The 21,454-nt window shown below is 46.4% G+C and overlaps 1 protein-coding gene across 3 annotated transcripts in view; it reads left to right on the top strand.

Moving 5' to 3' along the window:
* Window positions 1–21,454, top strand: part of lars2 (leucyl-tRNA synthetase 2, mitochondrial) — a 115,221-nt gene that overhangs the window by 61,646 nt on the left and 32,121 nt on the right. For all 3 annotated transcript variants that reach the window (XR_011954996.1, XM_072560374.1, XM_072560375.1), the window contains exons 14-17: window positions 2,442–2,579; window positions 6,744–6,847; window positions 13,772–13,954; window positions 15,717–15,886. Coding sequence is in view for 2 of the 3 variants with exons in the window: in XM_072560374.1 (XP_072416475.1) it covers window positions 2,442–2,579; window positions 6,744–6,847; window positions 13,772–13,954; window positions 15,717–15,886 (595 nt within the window). In the remaining variant the exon portion in view is untranslated. The remainder of the gene's footprint in view (window positions 1–2,441; window positions 2,580–6,743; window positions 6,848–13,771; window positions 13,955–15,716; window positions 15,887–21,454) is intronic.

The raw sequence follows: 21,454 nt of genomic DNA, 5'->3' as shown, positions 1-21,454 counted from the left end.
CTCCAGGTGCTGCGGTTTCCTCCCACAGTCCAACAATGTGCAGGTTAGGTGAATTGGCCATGCTAAACTGCCCATAGTGTTCAGGGATGTGTAGGCTAGGTGCATTAGTCAGGGATAAATATAGGGTTGGGGAATGGGTCAGTGTGGACTTGTTGTGCCGAAGGGCCTGTTTCCACGCTGTAGGGATTCTAATTCTAATTCTAATCTCTGGTGATAAACATACCCAACAAAAAAAGCTGTTACTCTATTGCTCTAGAGTTTTCATTTGGTCTTCAGCCTTAGCTTTTTATTTAGAAAGAGGAGGGAGATCCAGTTTCAGCAACTTTGAGAAGACATCCTGCCTGATGTTGCCCTTAAATGGCCTGTCCTCGAATTTTGAGTTTATGCTATTCTGTCCTAGATCACCCCCACAGTGAGTTTGAGAGGTTGGGGGAGGTCCAGAGTGTTTCCTTGACTCTTGTGTTTGGCTGCTTTGTTTTGCAGCCTTGTCACATTTATTCTTTAAATTACCCTTGAACTGAATGTTTCAGAGGGCAGTTAAAAGTCAGCATGTAGGTCAGACTGAGAGTAGGATGGCAGATTCCCTTCCTCAAAGCATATTAGTGAAATTAGATGGGCTTTTGAAACAGTTGATAGTGGTCTAATGGTTACTGTCACTGACTAACTTTCAATTCCATAAATTCCAACATGTACTATGTGGGATCTGAACCCAATTACCCAGAACCTTAGAACCTCTCAATAACTCATGCAGCTACATTACCCTCTACTACTGTGTTTCCGCATTTGAAAGATCTTATTCTGCTAGTACAATTCTGCTATTACACGTATTTGAGAAATTACAATTTATTTTGATGGGTAATGAGATCATTCACTTTGTACCTGCTGAAACTGGGCATGATGGGTGTCATCTTTGTGAAATGGATCAGGGAAAGGTTTTTCAGGGTTTGAGCTAATTTGCTGCTTTTCTTGAGTTTGCAATGGTCTTCTCAAATCTTACGAAGGACTTTGTCACTATGAAGGTGTTGACAAAGTAACAAAATACCTTCTTTTGTCCATGTGGGCTGTAACCCAGTGTCACGTATACAGGTAATATCTGTATTTCGCAATCCCAAATATGTTGCAAGTCTTTTTGTAGTTGCTGGGCAGCTAATTTCTCTGGAAGGATCGGAGTAGGGAATGTGCCTTGCTGCTATCAAGTCAAAAGGATATCCTGTTGACGCCTCAAATGAGTAATGTTATCTAATGGTCCATTGCTGTTATGTAAGCTCTATGTTCCAAAAGCCAGTGGGCTGTATCCAATAGCACATTCCTTTGGCTGTTCTCAACGGGTACAAAACTGACTGTATTCAGTCAGCCCGTGTTCACTGAATGTCAGTAGGAGAATCACATCTAAATGTTGGACACAGCAATTGGACACACAGGGCCTTTTCCTTTTGTAACCAGAGCATTTTTGAACTAAATGAAATGTTGGAGAGCAGTCTTTCCCTGGTGCAGTGTTTCAACGGCAGTGTTCTGACTGAGCAAAGAGGTGCAAACAATGACTGCAGATGCTAGAAACCAGATTCTGGATCAGAGTGGTGCCGGAAAAGCACAGCAGTTCAGGCAGCATCCGAGGAGGAGGAAAATCGATGTTTAGGGCAAAAGCCCTTCATCAGGAATGTGGCCTGTATTCCTGATGAAGGTTTTTTTGCCCGAAACGTCGATTTTCCTGCTCCTCGGATGCTGCCTGAACTGCTGTGCTTTTCCGGCACCACTCTAACCCAGATCCTGACCGAGCAAAGTTGACTCGTTTGGATTGAATTTAACTAGAATCTGGGCAAGTCACTGATTCTAGTACATTCCCCATGGCAATGCCTATACCAGTCAGGGTCTGCTTGACAAACAATCAGCAGCCCTTCTCGTGCAATATAAATTGTATTCTCTTTAAGATTTGGAATTCTTGCAATTCTGTCCTGATGTGTATGCGGTGAATAGCTTTGGCAGCATTTCATTTTTGTTTCATCAGTTTAAAAATAAGGGGTAGGCCATTTAGAACAGAGTTGAGGAGAAACCTCTTCACCCAGAGAGTGGTGGGTGTATGGAATGCTCTGTCCCAGAAGGCAGTGGAGGCCAAGTCTCTGGATACTTCAAGGAAGAGATGGGTAGAGCTCTTAGAGATAGCGGGATCAAGGGTTATGGGGATAAAGCAGGAACAGGATACTGATTGTGGATAATCAGCTATGATCATAATGAATGGTGGTGCTGGCTTGAAGGGCCGAATGGCCTATTCTTGCACCTATTGTCTGTTGTCTATTCCAGTCTTGCACTACCTAGTAATTGAATGTTTAGTTAAAAAGAATAGATTCCATCTTTTTTGACCCAGGAGAGTGCACACAGAGATGTGTGAAAGCACTTTATGCTATGAGCCCAGTTGCTAACCGTGTCACTGTCTTGTTTCGAAGGCCTTTTGACAAAGCAGCAGCTGATTTCTGGATGCCTGTAGATCTGTACATCGGAGGCAAGGAGCACGCCGTCATGCATCTGTACTACGCAAGGTTTATTAGTCATTTCTGCAATGATCAAAACATGGTCAAATACAGGCAAGTATCATCCCTTTGAAAGAAGACCAGCTTAGACTTTGTATTTAAGGTCCTTGGCGTGACAGTAAGCAGCAAATCTCTCCCACTTGTCCAACCTATCGTAATCTCTCATTTTCTACTGCACCCAAGATGGTGTCCCACGCTCCAAGGTCCTCCTTAATGTACTTCACCAAATTGTCTTCAACCATTTCCATTACTCACTGTTTAACTACAATTCTGGAAGACTGTACGTTGGGTAGATGTGCCCTGTGGTCTCTGTCATGTCTCGGTCACAGTGCTGTACGTACACATGAACATACAGGAGCAGGAGGAGGTCACTCAACCCCTCGAGCCTGCTCTGCCATTCAATAAGATCATGGCTGACCCGCGTACTCCCATTCCTATGTGTTAACCTTTCACATCTTAGCTGATAGAGAATCTATCAATCCCTGCCTTAAAGATATTCAACGACTCTGCTTCCATCACTTTTCAAGGGAAGTTCCAAAGACATCCAACACTTTGTAAGAAAATATTTCCCCTCATCTCTGTCTGACTGGGTGACTCCCATATTTTTAAAAGGTGACCCCAAGTTCTATGTTTTCCCATAGGAAGAAGAATCCTCTTCATGTTCACCCTGTTGAGACCATGAGATTTCAATAAAATCACCTCCTACTCCTCTTTGACCATCACAATCTTTCTTTACTCAGGACAGCACGCACGCAGAGCATTTTGTGAGATGAGCATAAAGTAACTTCTTGAACTTTTCCTCATAACATACCTTCCTATTCCATATATTAGTCTTATAAACTTTCTCTGAACTGTTTCCAATGTATTTACATGACCAATCCTCTTGATGTTTTTTTTTGGTCATGTTGTCTGTCTATGTAATGCCCAGGCATGACTGATGGAAGACATCCAACTTGGTTTTGTTTTAAGTTTGTTAATTGTTCACGGAATTACAGGCCAGCATATGTTGGTTGTCCCGACTTGCCATTGACCTGAGTCCCCTGTTAGTCTGTTTCAGAGGGCAGTTTAGAATCCTCCACATTTGCTATGGCTCTGGAGTTACATGTAGTCAGTCCAGGTAAGGACGACAGATTTCCTTCCCTAAAGGACATTAGTGAACCAGATAGGTTTTCATGACAATTAACAGTGATATCTCATTCATCATAAGACTTGTAATTCCAGTTGTAATTATTATTTTAACTCTGGACTTCCGAGCCTAGTGACAATACCATTATGCCACCACCTCCCAGCTTATTCTGAAGAAATATAGCCTCTAATTTCAAATCTAATGTTGATCTTGCTTTGTGCAACTCCTGTGCAGCTGTAACCTTGTAGGCCTCACTCTGTCAATGATGTGCATGTCTTTGTATGTAATGATCTGCCTGTCCTGCAGGTAAAACAAAACTTTTTACTGTACTTAGGTACAGATGACAACAATTAATCAAATCAAATGTATAACAGAAGATGTGCTTTCCCACAGTTGTGACACAATTTAACATGTTGTAGTAACCCTGTCGTCATGCAGGCTAACTTGACTTGACCTTCATGACTTTTTAATGGATGAAAGTGTGGGTGGATCATTTATTTTGCTGAGGGCTGCTACAATTGGATTATATAGACAAAAAACACGATTATCCAATCAGGACTGCAGTAGCTACAGTTCCAGCTCCCTGACCCCAGAAGGTGAAAGTGAGCTGCAAACATACTGAAGGGTCCTCTAGTGGGAGAGGTTTGTCACTGCAATATCTCAAACTTTATAATGACCTACTTCAGAAAATGGCCTGAGTGTGGATATTTCCGCTGACTCTGGTGGACATATTTACCAGGTTTTTGACATTACCCTCTACAATCTTTTTATAAAATTAAAAGACATTATTGATAATGGGACCAGTTGAGTGATGATTACCTGCTGAATAAGCTTGCATTTGATTATAAAGTACACTTGCTGTCATGCCTTTTCATGGCAATGTTTCTCAAATTAATTATGTAGAGCACTTTATTTTTCAAAGACCAGTCACCAAACAGACTGACTGTTTCCCACCTCCTGCTCGAGCTGTTGTGCGTGAGTTGAGGAGTGAGCTTTTAGCTTGTGTTTAGTAGGTTAGTGACCTCACTGCATTGGAGCACTCGGTCTGTGGGAAGGTAAAAGGGCAATGAGAATTGTTCTCCTTGGCACAGTGTGCATGAAGGAGTACCCAGTAAAGGTATTTGTGCCTCTGAGTCAGAGGACCCCCACTCGTAAGGTCACAGGCTCATAAGAAATAGGAGCAGGAGTAGATCACTTGGCTCTTTGAGCCTGCTCCCCCACTGATAAGATCATAGCTCATCTGAATGTGACCCGAACTCTGCATTGCTCTATATGCCCACATGACCCTTGACTTTCATGTCAGTCAGAATCCTGTCTAACTCCGCTTGATTAATATATTGAATAACCCAGGCCCCATTGGTCTTGGGAGTAGTTAATTCTAAAAATTAATGAGCTCCTGAGAGAAGTTCCTCATTGTCTCAATGGGAAAAGGGAGACTCCTTGTTTGGAAACTGTGCCTCCCCCTATCCCCTGTTCTTGGTTGCCCAAAGGGTAAACATTCTTCCAGCATCCACAATGTCAAGCCCCCTCAGCACCTTGTATGTTTCAACAGGATCAACTCTTACTTTTCTGAACTCCAGCAAGTATAGGTCCACCCTGCTCAACCTTTCCTCATAACACAGACCCTTGTGTCTCAGGAATCAATTTGGTGAACCTTCTCTGAACTGTGTTCAATACAAGTATGTACCTCCTAAAGTACAGAGGCAAACTGGATGCAGCATTGCAGGTGTGGTCTTGCCAATGCCTAACACAGACTCACTGCAGAGAAGTGAAGGAAAAACTCTTGCTGAAGTGCAGTACTGAGGGAGTGCTATGTTGTGTAGGGCAGGCTGACCTAAGGAGTTAACTCAGAATCTTTGGAATAGCTCTACCCACCAATTTATAAATTAATGTGTCTGAGAGGAGCTAGTTAGTTCCAGATTAATGTCTGTTTGACAGTTCTACAATCTAATATATACCTTATACCTAGCAGCTACCACTTGGGTAACAAGGAACGCTCTTAGCTTGTTTTGTTGTTGGTAACCTGTCCTGAACTAATGTAATGTGTTATCTTATTATTACTTAATAAAGTACTCCTCGCTACAGCCAAAGACTTATAAGCAGTTAAATCTTCACCATTCACTACTACTAAGGTCTGTGGGCTTAAAAGAAGGGGTTGTGCATACAGATTTACCCAGGAAAAATCATGGCAGAACCAGGTTCTATTTGTGAGCATCTCCTGTCACATTCTGCATTATCTGAAGTGAAGATAATAAATTCATTTAAATTGGTGCATCCTTTGTCCATTCTTATGATCCCATGACCTTTCCAAAGCAGCATGACATGTTACTTTTCCTTTACCTGTGTGCATTAAGACAGTGCAAATAGTTTGACATAATTTTCCACACTGAAAACAAAATGCTTCTCTCCCTGGCATGGCCAAAACAAGTAGATTGGCTCATGGAGAGTTTAGATGCTGGTGGATACGCTGTAAAGAGAAGTGTCAAGGGTGAGTGAAGAGGAAACAAGTTCTTTGCTACTCGTTCTTTGAAATGAGGGCGGCTCTGGACAGAGTAGTGGGGAGAAACTCTTCCTATTGGCTGTGGGAACAGAATTGAAGGCAATTGACCTAAGAACCATAAGTAACAGAAGGAGAAATTTGTTACAACTTGAATAATTAGGATCTGGATTGCATTGGAGGCAAATCAAGGCTTTCAAAGGGAATTTGGATAATTATCTGAATAAAAGAAATTTGCAGGGCTACTGTGCATAGATATGGAAGTGGAACTGGCTCATTTGCTCTTGCAACGGGTCAGGATGGACATGATAGGCCAACTGGCCTCCCCTGTGCTGAAATCATCCTGTGACTCTGTTCTTTGATTCCATTTAAATTTAATTTGTTCTGATTCTGATCTTTCTTTGCTATTCCAGTGTTATAAAGCTTAGCTTTAAATTCATTCCCAAACTGGCTTTTCCCAACTTTTCCCTAGAGTCTGTTTTGCTGTCTCTTTCTGTTTCAGACATTGCTGTAATAATCTCTTATCATGATTTGATCATATTAAGTTTCCTTTGCTTAACCTATGCTTTTTCCCTTCTCTGCTCCTTTCATACAGGGAACCTTTTCAAAAACTCCTTGTGCAAGGGCTCATCAAGGGGAAAACTTTTCGTTTACCATCAAGTGGCCGATATGTAAAGAAAGAGGAAATAAATTTTGATGGTAAGTGACCACTGGAATTAAATGAGAAGTGAATAAGGAGGAATGTCAGTGACCGTTGCATGTCTGATGTAATGATCCCAGTCGATGTTCTTATTGGACAAGTCAGAATCCAGACTGAAATCTGGATTGTTAATTTTTTTTCCTGTTGTTTTTCTGTCCAGGTCTCTGACATCCTTCTTAAGGGAGGAAGTCTGCCATCCTTATTGTTTGGTTGACTCATTGCCCTCTGGGCAATTAAGGATGAGCAATAAATGTGGTCCTAACCAGAAACACCCACACCCCGTGAAAGAGTAAGCGTGCAATGCAGCTGACCTGGTATTTACAATAAAACCAAGTTTATTAAGCAAAAGAAAGCAGATCAAATAGAATAAACAGAGAGAAATTTATTTGTGAAGTTATGGATGCAGCTTAGAAGTAAGGGACCTCTCATTCTGCACTATGATGTAGACAAATATTTTCCCTGGGAGTCATGAGGCTGTCTTCCTCAGGGAGCAATAATTGCTGAAGCGTTGAATTTTTTAAGAGTTGGATTGATAAAGGGGTTGTCCAAGGATATTGGGGAGGGGTGTAGGCAGGGAAGTGAAGTTGTGACCAAAGTCTGATCAGCCATCATGGGTGTGTAATGTGTGACAGGGCAGTAATAGATTGAGGGATGCAGGTTATTTTGTCTGAACCCCCAGAATGCATTGGGCTGGCCTCTGGTCTCCTGTTTTTGGATTGTGCCGTTGGAGTTTTTCAGACTAGTTTTATTTAGTTATTTATAGATGTTTCAAATCAGGAGGCAGCTGGTTCCCAGGACATTGTCAAATAGAGATGTACAGTACAGAAACAGACCCAATGACAACAAGATATCCCAAACCAATCTAGTCCCACCTACCAGTACCTGGCCCATATCCCTCCAAACCCTTCCTATTCATTTACTCATCCAAATGCCTTCTAGATATTGCAATATTAGCCTCCACCATTTCCTCTGGCAGCTCATTCCATACATGTACCACTCTCTGTGTGAAAAGGCTGCCCCCAAGATCTCTTTTATATCTTTCCCCTCTCACTCTAAACCTATACCCTCTAGTTATAGACTCCTCCACCCCAGAGAAAATACTGTCTATTTATCCTATCCTTGCCCCTCCTGATTTTATAAACCTCTGAGGTCACTCCTCAGCCTCTGACACTCCAGGGAAAACAGCACCAGCCTGTTCAGCCTCTCCCTGTAGCTCAAATCCTCCAACCTGGCAACATTCTTGTAAATTGTCTCTGAACCCTTTCAAGTTTCACAACATCTTTCTGATAGGAAGGAGATCAGAATTGTATGCAATATTCCAACAGTGGCCTAACTAATGTCCTGTACAGCTGCAACATGACCTCCCAACTCCTGTACTCAATACTCTGACCAATAAAGGAAAGCATACCAAACGCCTTCTTCACTATCCTATCTACCTGCGACTCCACTTTCAAGGAGCTATGAATCTGCACTCCAAGGTCTCTTTGTTCAGCAACACACCTACAGACCTGACCATTACATGTATAGGTCCTGCTAAGATTTGCTTTCCCAAAATGCTTTTACCTCACATTTATCTGAATTAAATTCCATCTGCCACTTCTCAGCCCATTGGCCCATCTGGTCCAGATCCTGTTGTAATCTGAGGTGACCTCCGCTGTCCACCACACCTCCAAATTTGGTGTCATCTGCAAACTTACTAACTATACCTCTTCTGGTCACATCCAAATCATTTATATAAATGATGAAAAGTAGTGGACCCAGCACCAATCCTTGTGGCACTCCACTGGTCACAGGCCTCCAGTCTGAAAAACGACCCTCCACTACCACCCTCTGTATTCTACCTTTGAGCCAGTTCTGTATCCAAATGGCTGGTTCTTCCTGTATTCCCTGACATCTAAACTTGCTCACCAGTTTCCCATGGGGAACTTTGTTGAACACCTTACAGAAGTCCATGTAGATCACATCTACTGCTGTGCCCTCATCAATCTTCTTTGTTCCTTCAAAAAACTCAATCAAGTTTGTGAGACATGATTTCCCACACACAAAGCCATGTTGACTATCCCTACTCAGTCCTTGCCTTTCCGAAAGCATGTACATCCTGTTCCCTCCAACAACTTGCCCACCACCGACGTCAGGCTCACTGGTCTATAGTTCCCTGACTTGTCCTTACTACCCTTCTTAAACAGTGACACTAAGTTAACCAACCTCCAGTCTTCCAACACCTCACCTGTGACTATTGATGATACAGATATCTCAGGAAGAGGCCCAGCAATCACTTCCCTAGCTTCCCACAGAGATTTAGGTACACTTGATCAGGTCCAGGGGATTTATCCACTTTTATGTGTTTCAAGACATCCAGCACTTCCTCCTCTGTAATATGGGCATTTTTCAAGATGTCAGCATCTATTTCCCTACATTCTGGATTAGTGGTGCTGGAAGAGCACAGCAGTTCAGGCAGCATCCAAGTAGCTTTGAAATCGACGTTTCGGGCAAAAGCCCTTCATCAGGAATAAAGGCCTGAAGCGTGGAGAGATAAGCTAGAGGAGGGTGGGGGTGGGGAGAAAGTAGCATAGAGTACAATGGGTGAGTGGGGGAGGGGATGAAGGTGATAGGTCAAGGAGGAGAGGGTGGAGTGAATAGGTGGAAAAGAAGATAGGCAGGTAGGACAAGTCCGGACAAGTCATGGGGACAGTTACTGAGCTGGAAGTTTTGAACTAGGGCGAGGTGGTGGAAGGGGAAATGAGGAAACTGTTGAAGTCCACATTGATGCCCTGGGGTTGAAGTGTTCCGAGGCGGAAGATGAGGCGTTCTTCCTCCAGGCATCTGGTGGTGAGGGAGCAGAGGTGAAGGAGGCCCAGGACCTCCATGTCCTCGGCAGAGTGGGAGGGGGAGTTGAAATGTTGGGCCATGAGGGGGGGGCGGGTGGGGGAGGTGTCTGTCCGGTCAGGGCTTAAGGGAAGGGTTTAAGCTGGGACCAGTGTTTCCATCTGCCCTTTCCTTTCATGTCAACACAGGTGCAAGTGTCGCTGGTGAGGATGATTTCGTGCGGTCCCAGCCACCGGGGGGCGAAGCTGGGCCGGTCGGGGGCGGCCCTGACCAGGACTTTGTCCCTAACACCGGGAAGGGGTTGGGGGCAGATGCAGTTGCAGTTTTGTCTGGTCCCTAATGTCCTGCTGGTCGCGCGTAGTTTGTCTAAGGGCCCGCAGTTGTGTGTCCAGCTGCCAGATATAACACGTCATCCTGTCCCTCAGGGGGGCCATGTCTTCTCCCCCCCCCGACAATGACATTCTCTTGTAGTCACATGGCCCTCCCCGTCATGAGCTCAAAGGGAGTGAGGCCAGTGGAGCGGCCTGGGGTAGCCCTATTGAGTGCCGTGTAGTCAATGGTGAGCCTGTAGCTCCCATCCAGCTTCCGGATTGGCCATATAGGGGAGTTGGTGGTGGACACCGTGGGGCGCAGGACGCCGTGCCGGGTGAGCTCGGCAACGATTGCCTCAGTGGCGCGCAGTGCCTCAGGTTTAATCGGGTATTGTCGGTGTGTATGGGACCGGGTATCCGCTCAGGAGGGGAGCGGACGAGGCCGCAGTCCTGCTTGCTCGTGGCCCACACCTCTGGGACTAGTTGGCAGATGGTCCCGAAGGCACCGTCCTTGGCCCAGTCCCGGGCGATGGGCACACTGGGGGCAAGCGCAGTGACAGATTCAGTGGGCACCCATCAAGGGACATGGCCCAGTTCTCAAGCTCCGCAAAGGTGACATAGGGCACCAGGCCTGTCCGTAGTACTGCCTGGTGTGTGGGGCTCAGGCCGTCTTTGTATAATTGGGACAAATGTGGGGTTCTGCTTATCAGCGTCGGGAACCCCGCTGTGTGCTCGGAACGCCTCAAACTTGCGGACCCCATATTCCTGGGCGCCCTCCCCGGGTTTCTGAGTGATACCCACAATGGCGTTCCAGTCGACCGGTGTATGACCGAGCGCCTCGCTGACATCAGCCTTGAAGTCGGTGAGGGCAAACCTCCTGTTCGCGACGGCTGTCGCTGAGGTCAGCGCACCAGGACCCATTCTGGTGCGCGGGCTGGAGCCTGGACCACAGGTTCTCCGAGAGTTTGGTCCGGATCAGATCGACCATGTCCCTATTGTGAAGGTTGTGGCAGATCTGCATCTCCCTAAGCCTCTGCCAAAATTCACCGTTATTGTGCCGAGGTTTAAGGGTGGGGAGCCTGTCCAGAAGTTTCATGGTGTCGCCCGGGGTCAGGGAGACGTAGGTCATCTTAAGGCGGGGGTTATGGGCAAGGGTCGTGGCCCGTCCCCTCTCCCGTCCCCCGGGGGTATATTCAACTTGCACCGGGGCTGCACGGGCATAGCCCGTGTGCAATTCCCGGGGGTCTGGATTGTCCGTGAGCCCCTCCCAGTCACAGGTTGGGGACGGTGGGGCGCTGGGCGCATCGGATAAGGTCGGTAAAACCGTACGGGCAGCAAGCGCCTGGGCTTCTAGGTGCTCTGTGGCCTGCTTTTCTTGTCTTGGACATCAAGCTGAACCTTGCCAGCAAACCTAACGTGTGCCTGTAGCACCAGGATGCAAGCTTTCTCGTACCTATCTTTCTTCTGGCGGACCCACCACTCGTGCTGTACATCCAGCAGGTCAGCGGGCCGCCAGCCTGAGTGAAGCATAGCCTTAGTAACTTTTTTATTCTCGTCGGCAATAAAACGGGTAAGGGAACCCTCCGGCCCCCAATCTAGGTCTTCAGCCGCGCTTCCACCCATGGTAGGGGCGCAGCGGGTGTAACTTGACAGAAGCTAAATTAAAGTAAAGCTAGCAGGCGTGCTAAGAGATGTCGCTGGCACTAAGCTTATTAATCTCCCAGTTGGGGAGCCCAGTCCCTGTTAGTCGAACCCTCGCCCCACGGGTCAACCTGGGCAGGGGTGGGGATAGTTACAGACGGGGCGCGTGTCGATTCCTGAGCGTGTGACCCCGGGTTTCCGTGAGTCTCTCTCTCACCACCTGACATTCAGCGGCCGTGTGTACCCCGCGAACACTGGGCGTGAACCAGGGGCCCGAGTGCAAGGGGGGGGGGTGTGAACCAGGGGCCCGAGTGCAAGGGGAGGGGGGGTGTGAACCCGCGGCCCAAGTGCAAGGGCGGGGGGCGTGAACTCAGACCTAACCGCGCCTGATCCTGCAGAGGCCAACACCTCGGGACCGCAAAGTCAATGGACAGAGCGCGTAACCGTCGCTCGGCCCAGAGGCTCCGCATCTCGGGCTGGTTTGGAGGACTTCCCTTCTTGTAGCGCGTAGACCTCCCAGCCTCTACTGCGTACGCAAGGAAGGCGCTAAAACCGGGCTCAATGTACAATGGAGTCCCCTATCTCCCACTGCAGAGGTCAACCAGGAAGGCTTGTTTGGTCGGTTTTTAAACAGGGGGGATCAATCTGTCGGGGTCTCGTACATAAAGTCGTCGGTCCAAGGATAGTCAGTCAGTCACAGTAGCACATTAACAATAAACAGCAATAATAATAATCACGCACACATTTACTAGTGTTCCGTGACCCCAATTGCCCACCCGCGAAGGATCACTCACTCACACACACACTTTTAAAGAGTACTCTACCGTTACACGACTGCTGGACTCACTCTGTTCACAGGTTCAGATAACGGCTGGCAGTGAAGTCCCTCGGGGGGCACTGGGAGACTTTTACGCGAGAAGTAAAAGAGTAAAGATACTCACCCAGCGCCATCGCAGGGATCCAGCAGCCGTCGTTATCCAGGACGAAGCCCCCAATTGTTAGCGCGGATTAAATGATATCAGTCCGAGCCCAGAGTGCGGTTCAACAATCGGTAACATTTATTGATACAGTAACACCGGCGGTGACCAACCGAGGTCTGAATCTCGGCTGTTCTGCTGTTCCCGCGCGCTGCTACACATTATATACCTTTCTTTGTCAGGATGTGAGGATATTGAGTATGAATGGGATGATAGTTCCCCATCATCGCTGGAGTAGGTGCAAATGGTGGGTTTCCTGCCGTCCCTGGAGAGTTGCAGTGTACACACAATAGGGTGCTCATTGGATTATGGAAACGGGTCCGGGTACTATCTGCTTGTCTCTCTCTGTGAGGGCTGGAGGCGAGCACCCCCCTTTGTTCCCTTGGGGTGCTGGTGTGTATTAGTCTGTTCGGTCCTGTCTGGTGGATGCCTGTCCTTTGTGTCAGGATGGTTCTGTATTGATGAATATGGGTGTGTTTCAGTCAGTCTCTTGATTTGATTAGGAGATGGGTCTCCGTATTAATTAGCTCCGGAGTTTCGGTCTATGAGTCATGGTTAGTGCCTGGCCTAGTGTGGATTTGATCTGTCCTCTGGCTCCCATCTCCCGGTCACGTGGGTGGACCGGCAGCTGCTGAGTTCTGTGGGTTTAAGCTGCGGCTGCCGTTTAAAACACAAAATGAATTCCTATAGTTTTACCGATGTAGGCACAGTCCCGTGGCAAATGCGGGGCGGCTCTGATGCCCGCTTGCACCCCAGTCACTGATCCCTCCAACACTTCAAGAGGGTGAGGATCCCTCTGTCTTTGAGTGAAGAAATATCTTCTTCAGTCTTAAATGGCTGTCCCTGTGTTTTACATTCCCCAGCCAGTTGCAATTGCTGCTGTCCAAAATGTGCAATGTATGTTTTCATCATGCATACAAAAAGCAAAAAAAAATTTAATTTTTGTTGTAACAAGTTTTCTGTATGTGCTTTGACTCTAGTTCAGACAATCAGCAACAGACAATCAGTCCCTTGTGTCAGGGTTAATTCTTCCCAGTGAATGGGTGTGATCTGTTTTACTGTTGTGAAGTTGGCTTTGTTTTGGGCAGCTCATAGCCAACAAATTCAGTGTGATACAATTAATTTTATTGACTTTTCTCTTGTCGCTGTTTTTTTTTCCCCCTTCCAGGTCCTGACCCTCTCCATGCTGGCACTTCTGAAAACTTGCAGATCACCTGGGAAAAAATGAGCAAGTCCAAACACAATGGCGTCGACCCAGCAGAAATGATCCAGAAGTATGGGATTGACACTGTACGCCTGTACATCCTGTATGCAGCCCCTCCTCAACAGGATATTCTGTGGGACATTAAAAGTAAGGGACTGATGCCCTGCAGTAAAATTGTTTTGCACAGTAGCACCTTTTCGATACACTCTGGTGTAAAAGTCAGCATAATCCGACTGGACCACAGGGCTGCGATGGCGCTAACTGTGATCCAATCATTCGCGAGAAGCGACGGGTGGTGGTTTAACCTGTGAAGTCTCTGGGCCTCTGGCAAGCGGGGGGGATGTTTCTGAAGGAGCATACATCACAGTAACCTCAGCCAGTAGGTAACCATGGGAACTGAGCCCATGCTGTTAGCGTCACTCTGCAACGCCGTGTCAGCTGTTCAGCCAACTGAGCTAATCGTATCAACTCACTGACAAAAAAAAAAGACTATGTCGCAAGTCATTATGGCACCATTGGAAGCCGTTCCAGGACTCAGACAGAGTTCAGGAAAGGAATACTTTTTCATTCATCTTTCCCTTTCCACCTCTAACCCTGTTTTTCTCCCTAGCTATTTTATCATTGTTTGCAGCTGGAGTGATGGTGACAGCAGTAGAGGGCTGGCCTTTTAATGGGGAGATTTGAATTGAAGTCTGTATTTTTGACAGGTAGCTGTGCTTTGTACTTACCGCAAATACAAAACTGAGTTATTGTTGTCGACAGAACACAGAGAAACGTGATACCGACAGGGTCTAACATAATGTTGCTATCACCTGAGAATTGGCTATGCTCCCTGAGCAAAGTGAAGACTGATTTTTTAATTTTCTTTTAATATTTCTCTTATGTCAGGGGCTGGGATTGAACCGCTCCAGTGCAGTTTCTGGTCCACCGTGCCCCTGGTCCCAGCAAAACCGGGGTCCTCAGATCCCAGTTATTAGACCATGATGTACCCTCTCCCTCAGCCCTGGGTCCTAGCTCAGGGGATTGTGGGTGTCTCTGACTGGGCTGGCATTTAGTGCCCATCCCTGTTATCCTTGGTGAAGGTGGTGGTGAGCTGCCTTCTTAAACAGCTGCTGCCCTTGGGATGTCGGAACACCACAGTGCTGTTGGGAAATAATTTTCCAGGGCTTTGCCCAGTGAAATTTCAATCAAGATGATTCCCCTTTCGGGAGGAGAACAAGATTGCAGATTTTTAAATAAACTTCCACCCTACACTATGAAAACAAACTGTTGGCTTTAAGTGCAATTCATTGCACTCTTTTTATAAAAAAAAGAGATTAAATTAGAGGTTAGAAGACATTGTTTAAGAAGTATGTACTTAAGGCACACCCTCCTTTCAACATTAACAGTTGGATTACAATCCGTAGCTGAGTAATCAAGTCAAAGTGTCTTCGATCTGCGTGATGGTGGGTACCAATATATTATAAGGTAATACAGTCAGTCGCAATCACGTTAAAAATGGTCCTTAGATTAAGGACCCTAAAATTAACGCAAAATCCCCAGTCATTCCTGATGGATTTGCTCATGTTGAAAGCTGAATATATTGCACTGGGCTGTTGACCAAATTTGTTAAAGGCATCTTTCTGGAGCACAGTAGCAAAACCTTCTTTCTGCAGATGTGCCTGATGGTTGGATCCTTTATCATCACTAATGTCTGAATTGGGCAAGTGCTCCATACCTGCATTTTAACATCCTTCAGTTTGAGCACACAAGTTGACCCCTTTTGTCCAGCCCCCCCCACTCCAAATAAAAGTGAAGTGAGGAGTCACTCAGTTCAAGGGTAATTGGGGATTGGCAACAAATGTTGGCCTCACCAGTAACGTCACGTCTCACGGAAGAATTGAAAAAACACTTTTCTCTTTTCATCCAGCGGATACCATTCCTGGAGTGCTGAGGTGGCAAGTCCGACTGTGGGCTCTGGTAACAAAGCTGATCGCCGCTCACCGTGCAGGAGTGACCCCTAGTTCTGACCTGCTGAACAAAAACGAGACAGACGAAGCCAAGAAAATATGGCAGTTAAAAAACTACACCGTGTCACAGGTAATTGCCTGTCTATCTTGCTGGATGCATGGCTGCCCTTTTTGCATGTCTACGCCTAGAACCTGGAGTAGTTGAGGTCTGTTGATGGATCTCACATCACAGAAGGGCTCCAGTCGCTAGGAAAGCAAGAGTAGGAGGAGAGGCCATTCAGCCCTTTGAGCCTGCTCTGCTTTCCAGTAGGATCATGACTGATTTGGTAGTGGCCTTAATTCGACTCTCTGATTTGCCCTCTCCCATAGCCTCTGAGGCCTTCATCTGTCAAAGATCTATCCAACTCTAAATTCCTTCTTTCCCTCTGAGAGCAATGAATCTCTTTGAAAGTTGATGTTTCCGGTTCTGTTTATGTGGATCGATTATTTTCGCATCCTTAAGGAGGAGGAGATCATTAACAGAAAGAAGCTGTGAAACATCCCAAAATCCTAAGGCCAGCCGTCGTCATCATTGGCGTCCTCCAGCTCAAAAAGATAAAACTGACTGCAAACTCCAGCAGTCTGAGCTTAGTCTTAGTTATTCGGTCATGACCGGTGACTGTGCAGTAATGTAGCACAAGCTGGTGAGATGTGGAGTGTGTGTGTGTGTGCGTTTACTTGCTGTCTTTAACCTGCTCTTCACCCCAAAAAACTGCCCTGGTGGAAAGAGGCAAAAAAAAAGGCAGATGCTGGAATCTAAAGTAGCCAAATAAGAGGCTGGAAGAACACAGCAAGCCAGGCAGCATCAGGAGGTGGAGAAGTCAACGTTTCGGGTGTTAACCCTTCTTCAGGAATGGAGGCAGGGATAAGGGGAGCTGCAGATAAAGCAGGTTTTGGCTAAGGAGAGGGGTGGAATGGTGAGGTAGTAATAGGTGAACGCAGGTGGTGGGTCCATCCTGGTTGGTCGATAGGAAGGATGTGTCCGGTTGGTAGCTGGAAGGAAGGGTCAGTCAGAGGGATGGAAAGGGAAAGGGGGGGATGCATGGGGACATTATTTAAAATCGGAGAGCTCAATGTTGAGTCCTCCGGGCTGGAGGCTGTCCAGGCGGAAGTTGAGATGGTGTTCCTCCCTTGTGCAGTCTGATTCACCTGAGGCAATGGTGGAGGCCGAGGATGGTCATGTTGGAGAGGGAGCGAGAGGGAACATTGAAATGGGCGGTGGCTGGGAGGTCAGGCTGGGCCTGGCTGGGATGCTCGGTGAAGCGTTCCCTTAGTTTACATTTGGTCTCCCCTATGTAGAAAAAAAGAAGCAAGTGCGATCTCCTCTGAAGTGACCTGCTTTTGAGGAGGTAAGAGGGACTGAGTCATACCTCCGAACAGGCACATCTGTCAAGCTGCAAGCAAGAAAATCACAAATCACAAATCAAACAACCAAGCTAATGACTGTTAATTGCCAAAATCAGGGCACTTTATTTAGTTGTGTATTGTGACAAGTGTATTTAATAAACAATCCTTGCTCTTTGTTTAGCACAGGGAATTTAACAGAGAAACCTGCTACAAAGACCGAGATGAATAACTTAGGTGTATTCTGGGAGATACTAGTTAAAACGTGACAGAAAAGGGATAATTGGAGATTCTTGTGGTATGAGCTGAAAAGGGATGAGTGAAGGCCCTTTATAAGGGATGAGTGAAGGCCACCACCTGTGGGCGGCACGGTGGCACAGTGGTTAGCACTGCTGCCTCACAGCGCCTGAGACCCGGGTTCAATTCCCGCCTCAGGCGACTGACTGTCTGCGTGGGTTTCCTCCGGGTGCTCCGGTTTCCTCCCACAGTCACAAAGATGTGCAGGTCAGGTGAATTGGCCATGCTAAATTGCCCGTAGTGTTAGTTAAGGGGTAGATGTAGATGTCGATGTAGGGGTATGGGTGGGTTACGCTTCGGCGGGGCGGTGTGGACTTGTTGGGCCGAAGGGCCTGTTTCCACACTGTAAGTAATCTAAAAAGAAAATAAAGATGAGTGTAAGTCTGTCGGATTGAGTAGTCAGTTTCTGTGCTGTAAATGTTGTGATAATGTCATTCCAAATCTGTTGGAAGGACAGGAAACATTCGTACGTTGGACATTTATAAATTGGGAACCTCCTGTACAGAAAATTCCCCGGGCAGGCAAGAAACTTTGCATCCACTGAATACCTGAGATTGTGCGCCTGTAGGTGGCAGTGTTAGTGCAATGGGGTGTAACCAAGGCAAGTTCTAAAGATTGATAAGCTTTCCACTGATCATCCATGTGCTGAACTTTGCTTTGGGAAGCAGTAGATGTAACTGAAGTTAAATTCTTAAAGAGTCCACGAGGGGGCGTTTACACATGAGAGCCACATCACCTCAGCTGAGTGAACAACACAGAGCACAGCAACCCTTTCTTTCCCAAACAGATGGTTGGAGTTACCTCCTGAGCCTTGAATCGGCATGTCGGACATCAGCAGAACATTTCGCTACTGAGCAGAGAGATGGTGACTCCTCCCTCCGTGAGCACAGGCATGAGGAAGAATCCTCTTCCTTCTCTCTCGCCCTCACCTGCCATGCACTAAACACTGGGCAGCAATAGTGGCCTGGTTTGCATTCGACTCCCTTCAACCGAGAGCTCTCCTGCACTGAGCCATTAAGAAAGTTAGCACCCAAGGCCATTCCTCCTCTCCTTATCTCACTTCATTCGACCCTCACCCCTCCATGTGCACTCCTGCCTTTCCTTAACTCCCCCCTTCCCCACCCTCTTACTGGGACTCCCTCCTCCTCCAATCCATCCTCCCTTACCTTGACTCCGCATTCTCCAATCTCCCACATCTTTTAGTCCTGACGCTTACCTCACATCTCCCCCCCCCCCCCCCCCCCCCCCGTCTCCCTTACTTTGATTTCCCTGGATTTTTCCTATCTCCCCTCCTTCGTTGATAGACCCTGCCCCCCCCCCCTCCCCTTTTCTCAGCTGCTGTACCCTCTCCCTTCCCTTGCCTCTGTTCAAAAACCCTGTGCGCCAGTGAGGTAGAAAACTGACCAGCAGCATCAGTACAAATGGATCAAATTGCACCAGTTCATCAGAACGTAGTGTTAACAAGTGGAGATATGAAACCTTCTGGGACCAATTACCTGCTCACTTGCTTTAGTTGGCACTTAATGCACAGCTTGACTGAACTTGATTGAAGAGAATAGGAAAAACAGCAGCTAAAACTCCTCGTTCACATCACTGTCCCAGAGACTATGTGGAGAGAAACTATTCCCGTTCAGGAAAGCAAGGAGAACGAGTGGGCAAAGATTCAGAGTATCTGGAGAAAGGATGTACAGCACAGAAACAGATCCTTCGATCCAACTAGTCCATGCCCATCAGATATCCTAACCGAATCCAGTTCCATTTGCCAGCACTTGGCCCATATCCCTCTAAACTTTCCTATTCATGTACCCATCCAGATGCTTTTTGCGTGTTGTAATTTTACCGGCCTCCACCATCTCCTCTGGCAGAGAAAATCGTGGCTGTAAGAGCTGCTTTTTGTTTTTGAAGTTTTTTTTGTAGTGCTGGAGCTGATTACCTCAATTTCTTGGAGCAGTAATTACAAGTTTACAAGCTGTTCCGTTGTATTTGGAATCTTGGGGGAGAAAAACCCGAAAGCAGTACGAGAAAAAGCATTTTCATGCAGTGAGTGGTTTAAGGCTGGAATGGATTGCCTGGAAGTGTGATGGAGGCAGCTCCAATTGAAGGATTCAAAAGAGAATGTGCTCAGGGTTATGGCGAGATGGTAGGAGATAGCCAAAGCGAAGTTGGAGAGCCAGTACGGACATGATGGGCCAAATGGCTTTCTGCACAGTAATAAATCTGTGATTGTACCCTTTTTATTTGCCCTTCCAACAGCTAAAACTGAGCAACCATTTTGTGATCAACCAGTCTAGAAGCCACTTCGGCCTTGCGTCCATCCGAGTGGTTGGAGGGAATGTTTTTGTGTTTAAAATCGGTGCGCGCTGTCTCATCTTGCACGTAATTGCATTTTGCAATGTAGATCATTTTTGTCCAACATTGTCAAGTTACCTGTAGCCTTTTGCTTCCTGTCTGAGATATTGGGAGTCTGCTTAGTCAGGGGAGAAATGACAATAAATGGTGGTCGGAAGGTAGAGAATGAATAAGAAAACTAAGTTAACAGATATATACTGTCTATGGAATATGTTCAGGCTTACGACCAGACAGGTCAGTCAGGTGCTAACATTAGTGTGTATTGTACTGTTAGTTGATCTGCACTGTGGAGTTGCATTTGGCCACCATGTCGCTCGCTGGTTAATGGTGAGAGATTGGATTGGGATTCCCATGGATTTATTTATTTTTCTTGTTTATTCTTTAATGGGATGTGGGCGTCATTGACCAGGCCAGCACTGGTTGCCCAAACCTGACTCCCCTTGAATTCAATGGCTCGTTTGGGCATTTCAGGAGGTAGTCAACACATTGCTGTGGGTCTGGAATTGCATATTGGCTCAAACCAGGTAACGCCAGCAGATTTCTTTCACTAAAGGACATAGATGAACCAAATAGATAGATCAAACTTGATTTCGCTTTCACAAGACCATGTTAACTCTGCATGATTACTCTGAAGTTGTCCAAGTGCCCTGCTATAATTTCTTTTTTGCTAGCCTCTAACATTTCTAGCTGGGAGATCCTTGCTGGCTTCTATTTTCCTGCTTTCTGTCTCACTCCCTTTTTGCATAAAGGAGTTGCGTTCACCATCTTCCAGTCTGTGAAATGCATTTGGAGCTAAAGCTTAATGTGGCATTGGCACCTTCAGAAAGAAAATTGACAGCAAAGCTTTTGGCGGGAGGAGGCAATTCACCTGGGAGAAATAAAAACCAGTTCCAATGATTGAGCCATTGTCTTTTTCCACACCTTCACTGAGAAATTAAAAACTGTGACTCGCCTCTCTGGTCACACATTCACCGACACAGAACAGAATTTAATTCCAAGACTAAATAGTTTGAAAAACAATTTTTACCACATTGCTGAAAACAGGGACATGTTGTTGAAGCTTTTTATCATGCACATGTCAGGAAGGAATTGCAATAATCTCACCTCTTAAAGGGAACTGCAATTTACACTGCATGGAAGCAGAGGTGCAGATTGCTTTGCAGTGAGGTCTCCAGGCAATTCCATTAGGCATGCACCAGGAAAGGGATGTTCCCCGAGCTTTTGTTGAGTTGATCTCTGGCTTTAGCGTAGCTTAGTTACAGAATCAGTGTAATACAGCACGGAAATGGACCCTTTGGTCCAACCAGTCCATGTTGACCATAGTCCCAAACTAAACTAGTCCCACCTACCTGCGCTTGGCCCATATCCCTACAAAGCTTTCCTATCTATGTAGAAATCTAGATGTAAATCTAGAAATAATCCTGAATCTCAGGAGCAGCTGCAAGGTCCATGCTACACTCAGTCTACCATTTTAGAATTAGTTGACCTTGCGTTTTAACCTCTGGGCTCAGATGAGCAATAGTTAACTACTCTGGTTTGCTTGCGTGAAAGCACTTTGATTGGAACCCCACACGCTGCCTTACAATAATAAACAGATTGCAATTATTTGCATTCTTGATCAGAGGGTCGAGCTGTACAAAGGTTTGTTCGCATTTTGGAGAGGGGACAG

The sequence above is a fragment of the Chiloscyllium punctatum genome, chromosome 41, assembly GCF_047496795.1.
Source record: "Chiloscyllium punctatum isolate Juve2018m chromosome 41, sChiPun1.3, whole genome shotgun sequence".
Taxonomy (NCBI): Eukaryota; Metazoa; Chordata; class Chondrichthyes; order Orectolobiformes; family Hemiscylliidae; genus Chiloscyllium; species Chiloscyllium punctatum.
This window is presented reverse-complemented; position numbering and strand designations above follow the sequence as displayed.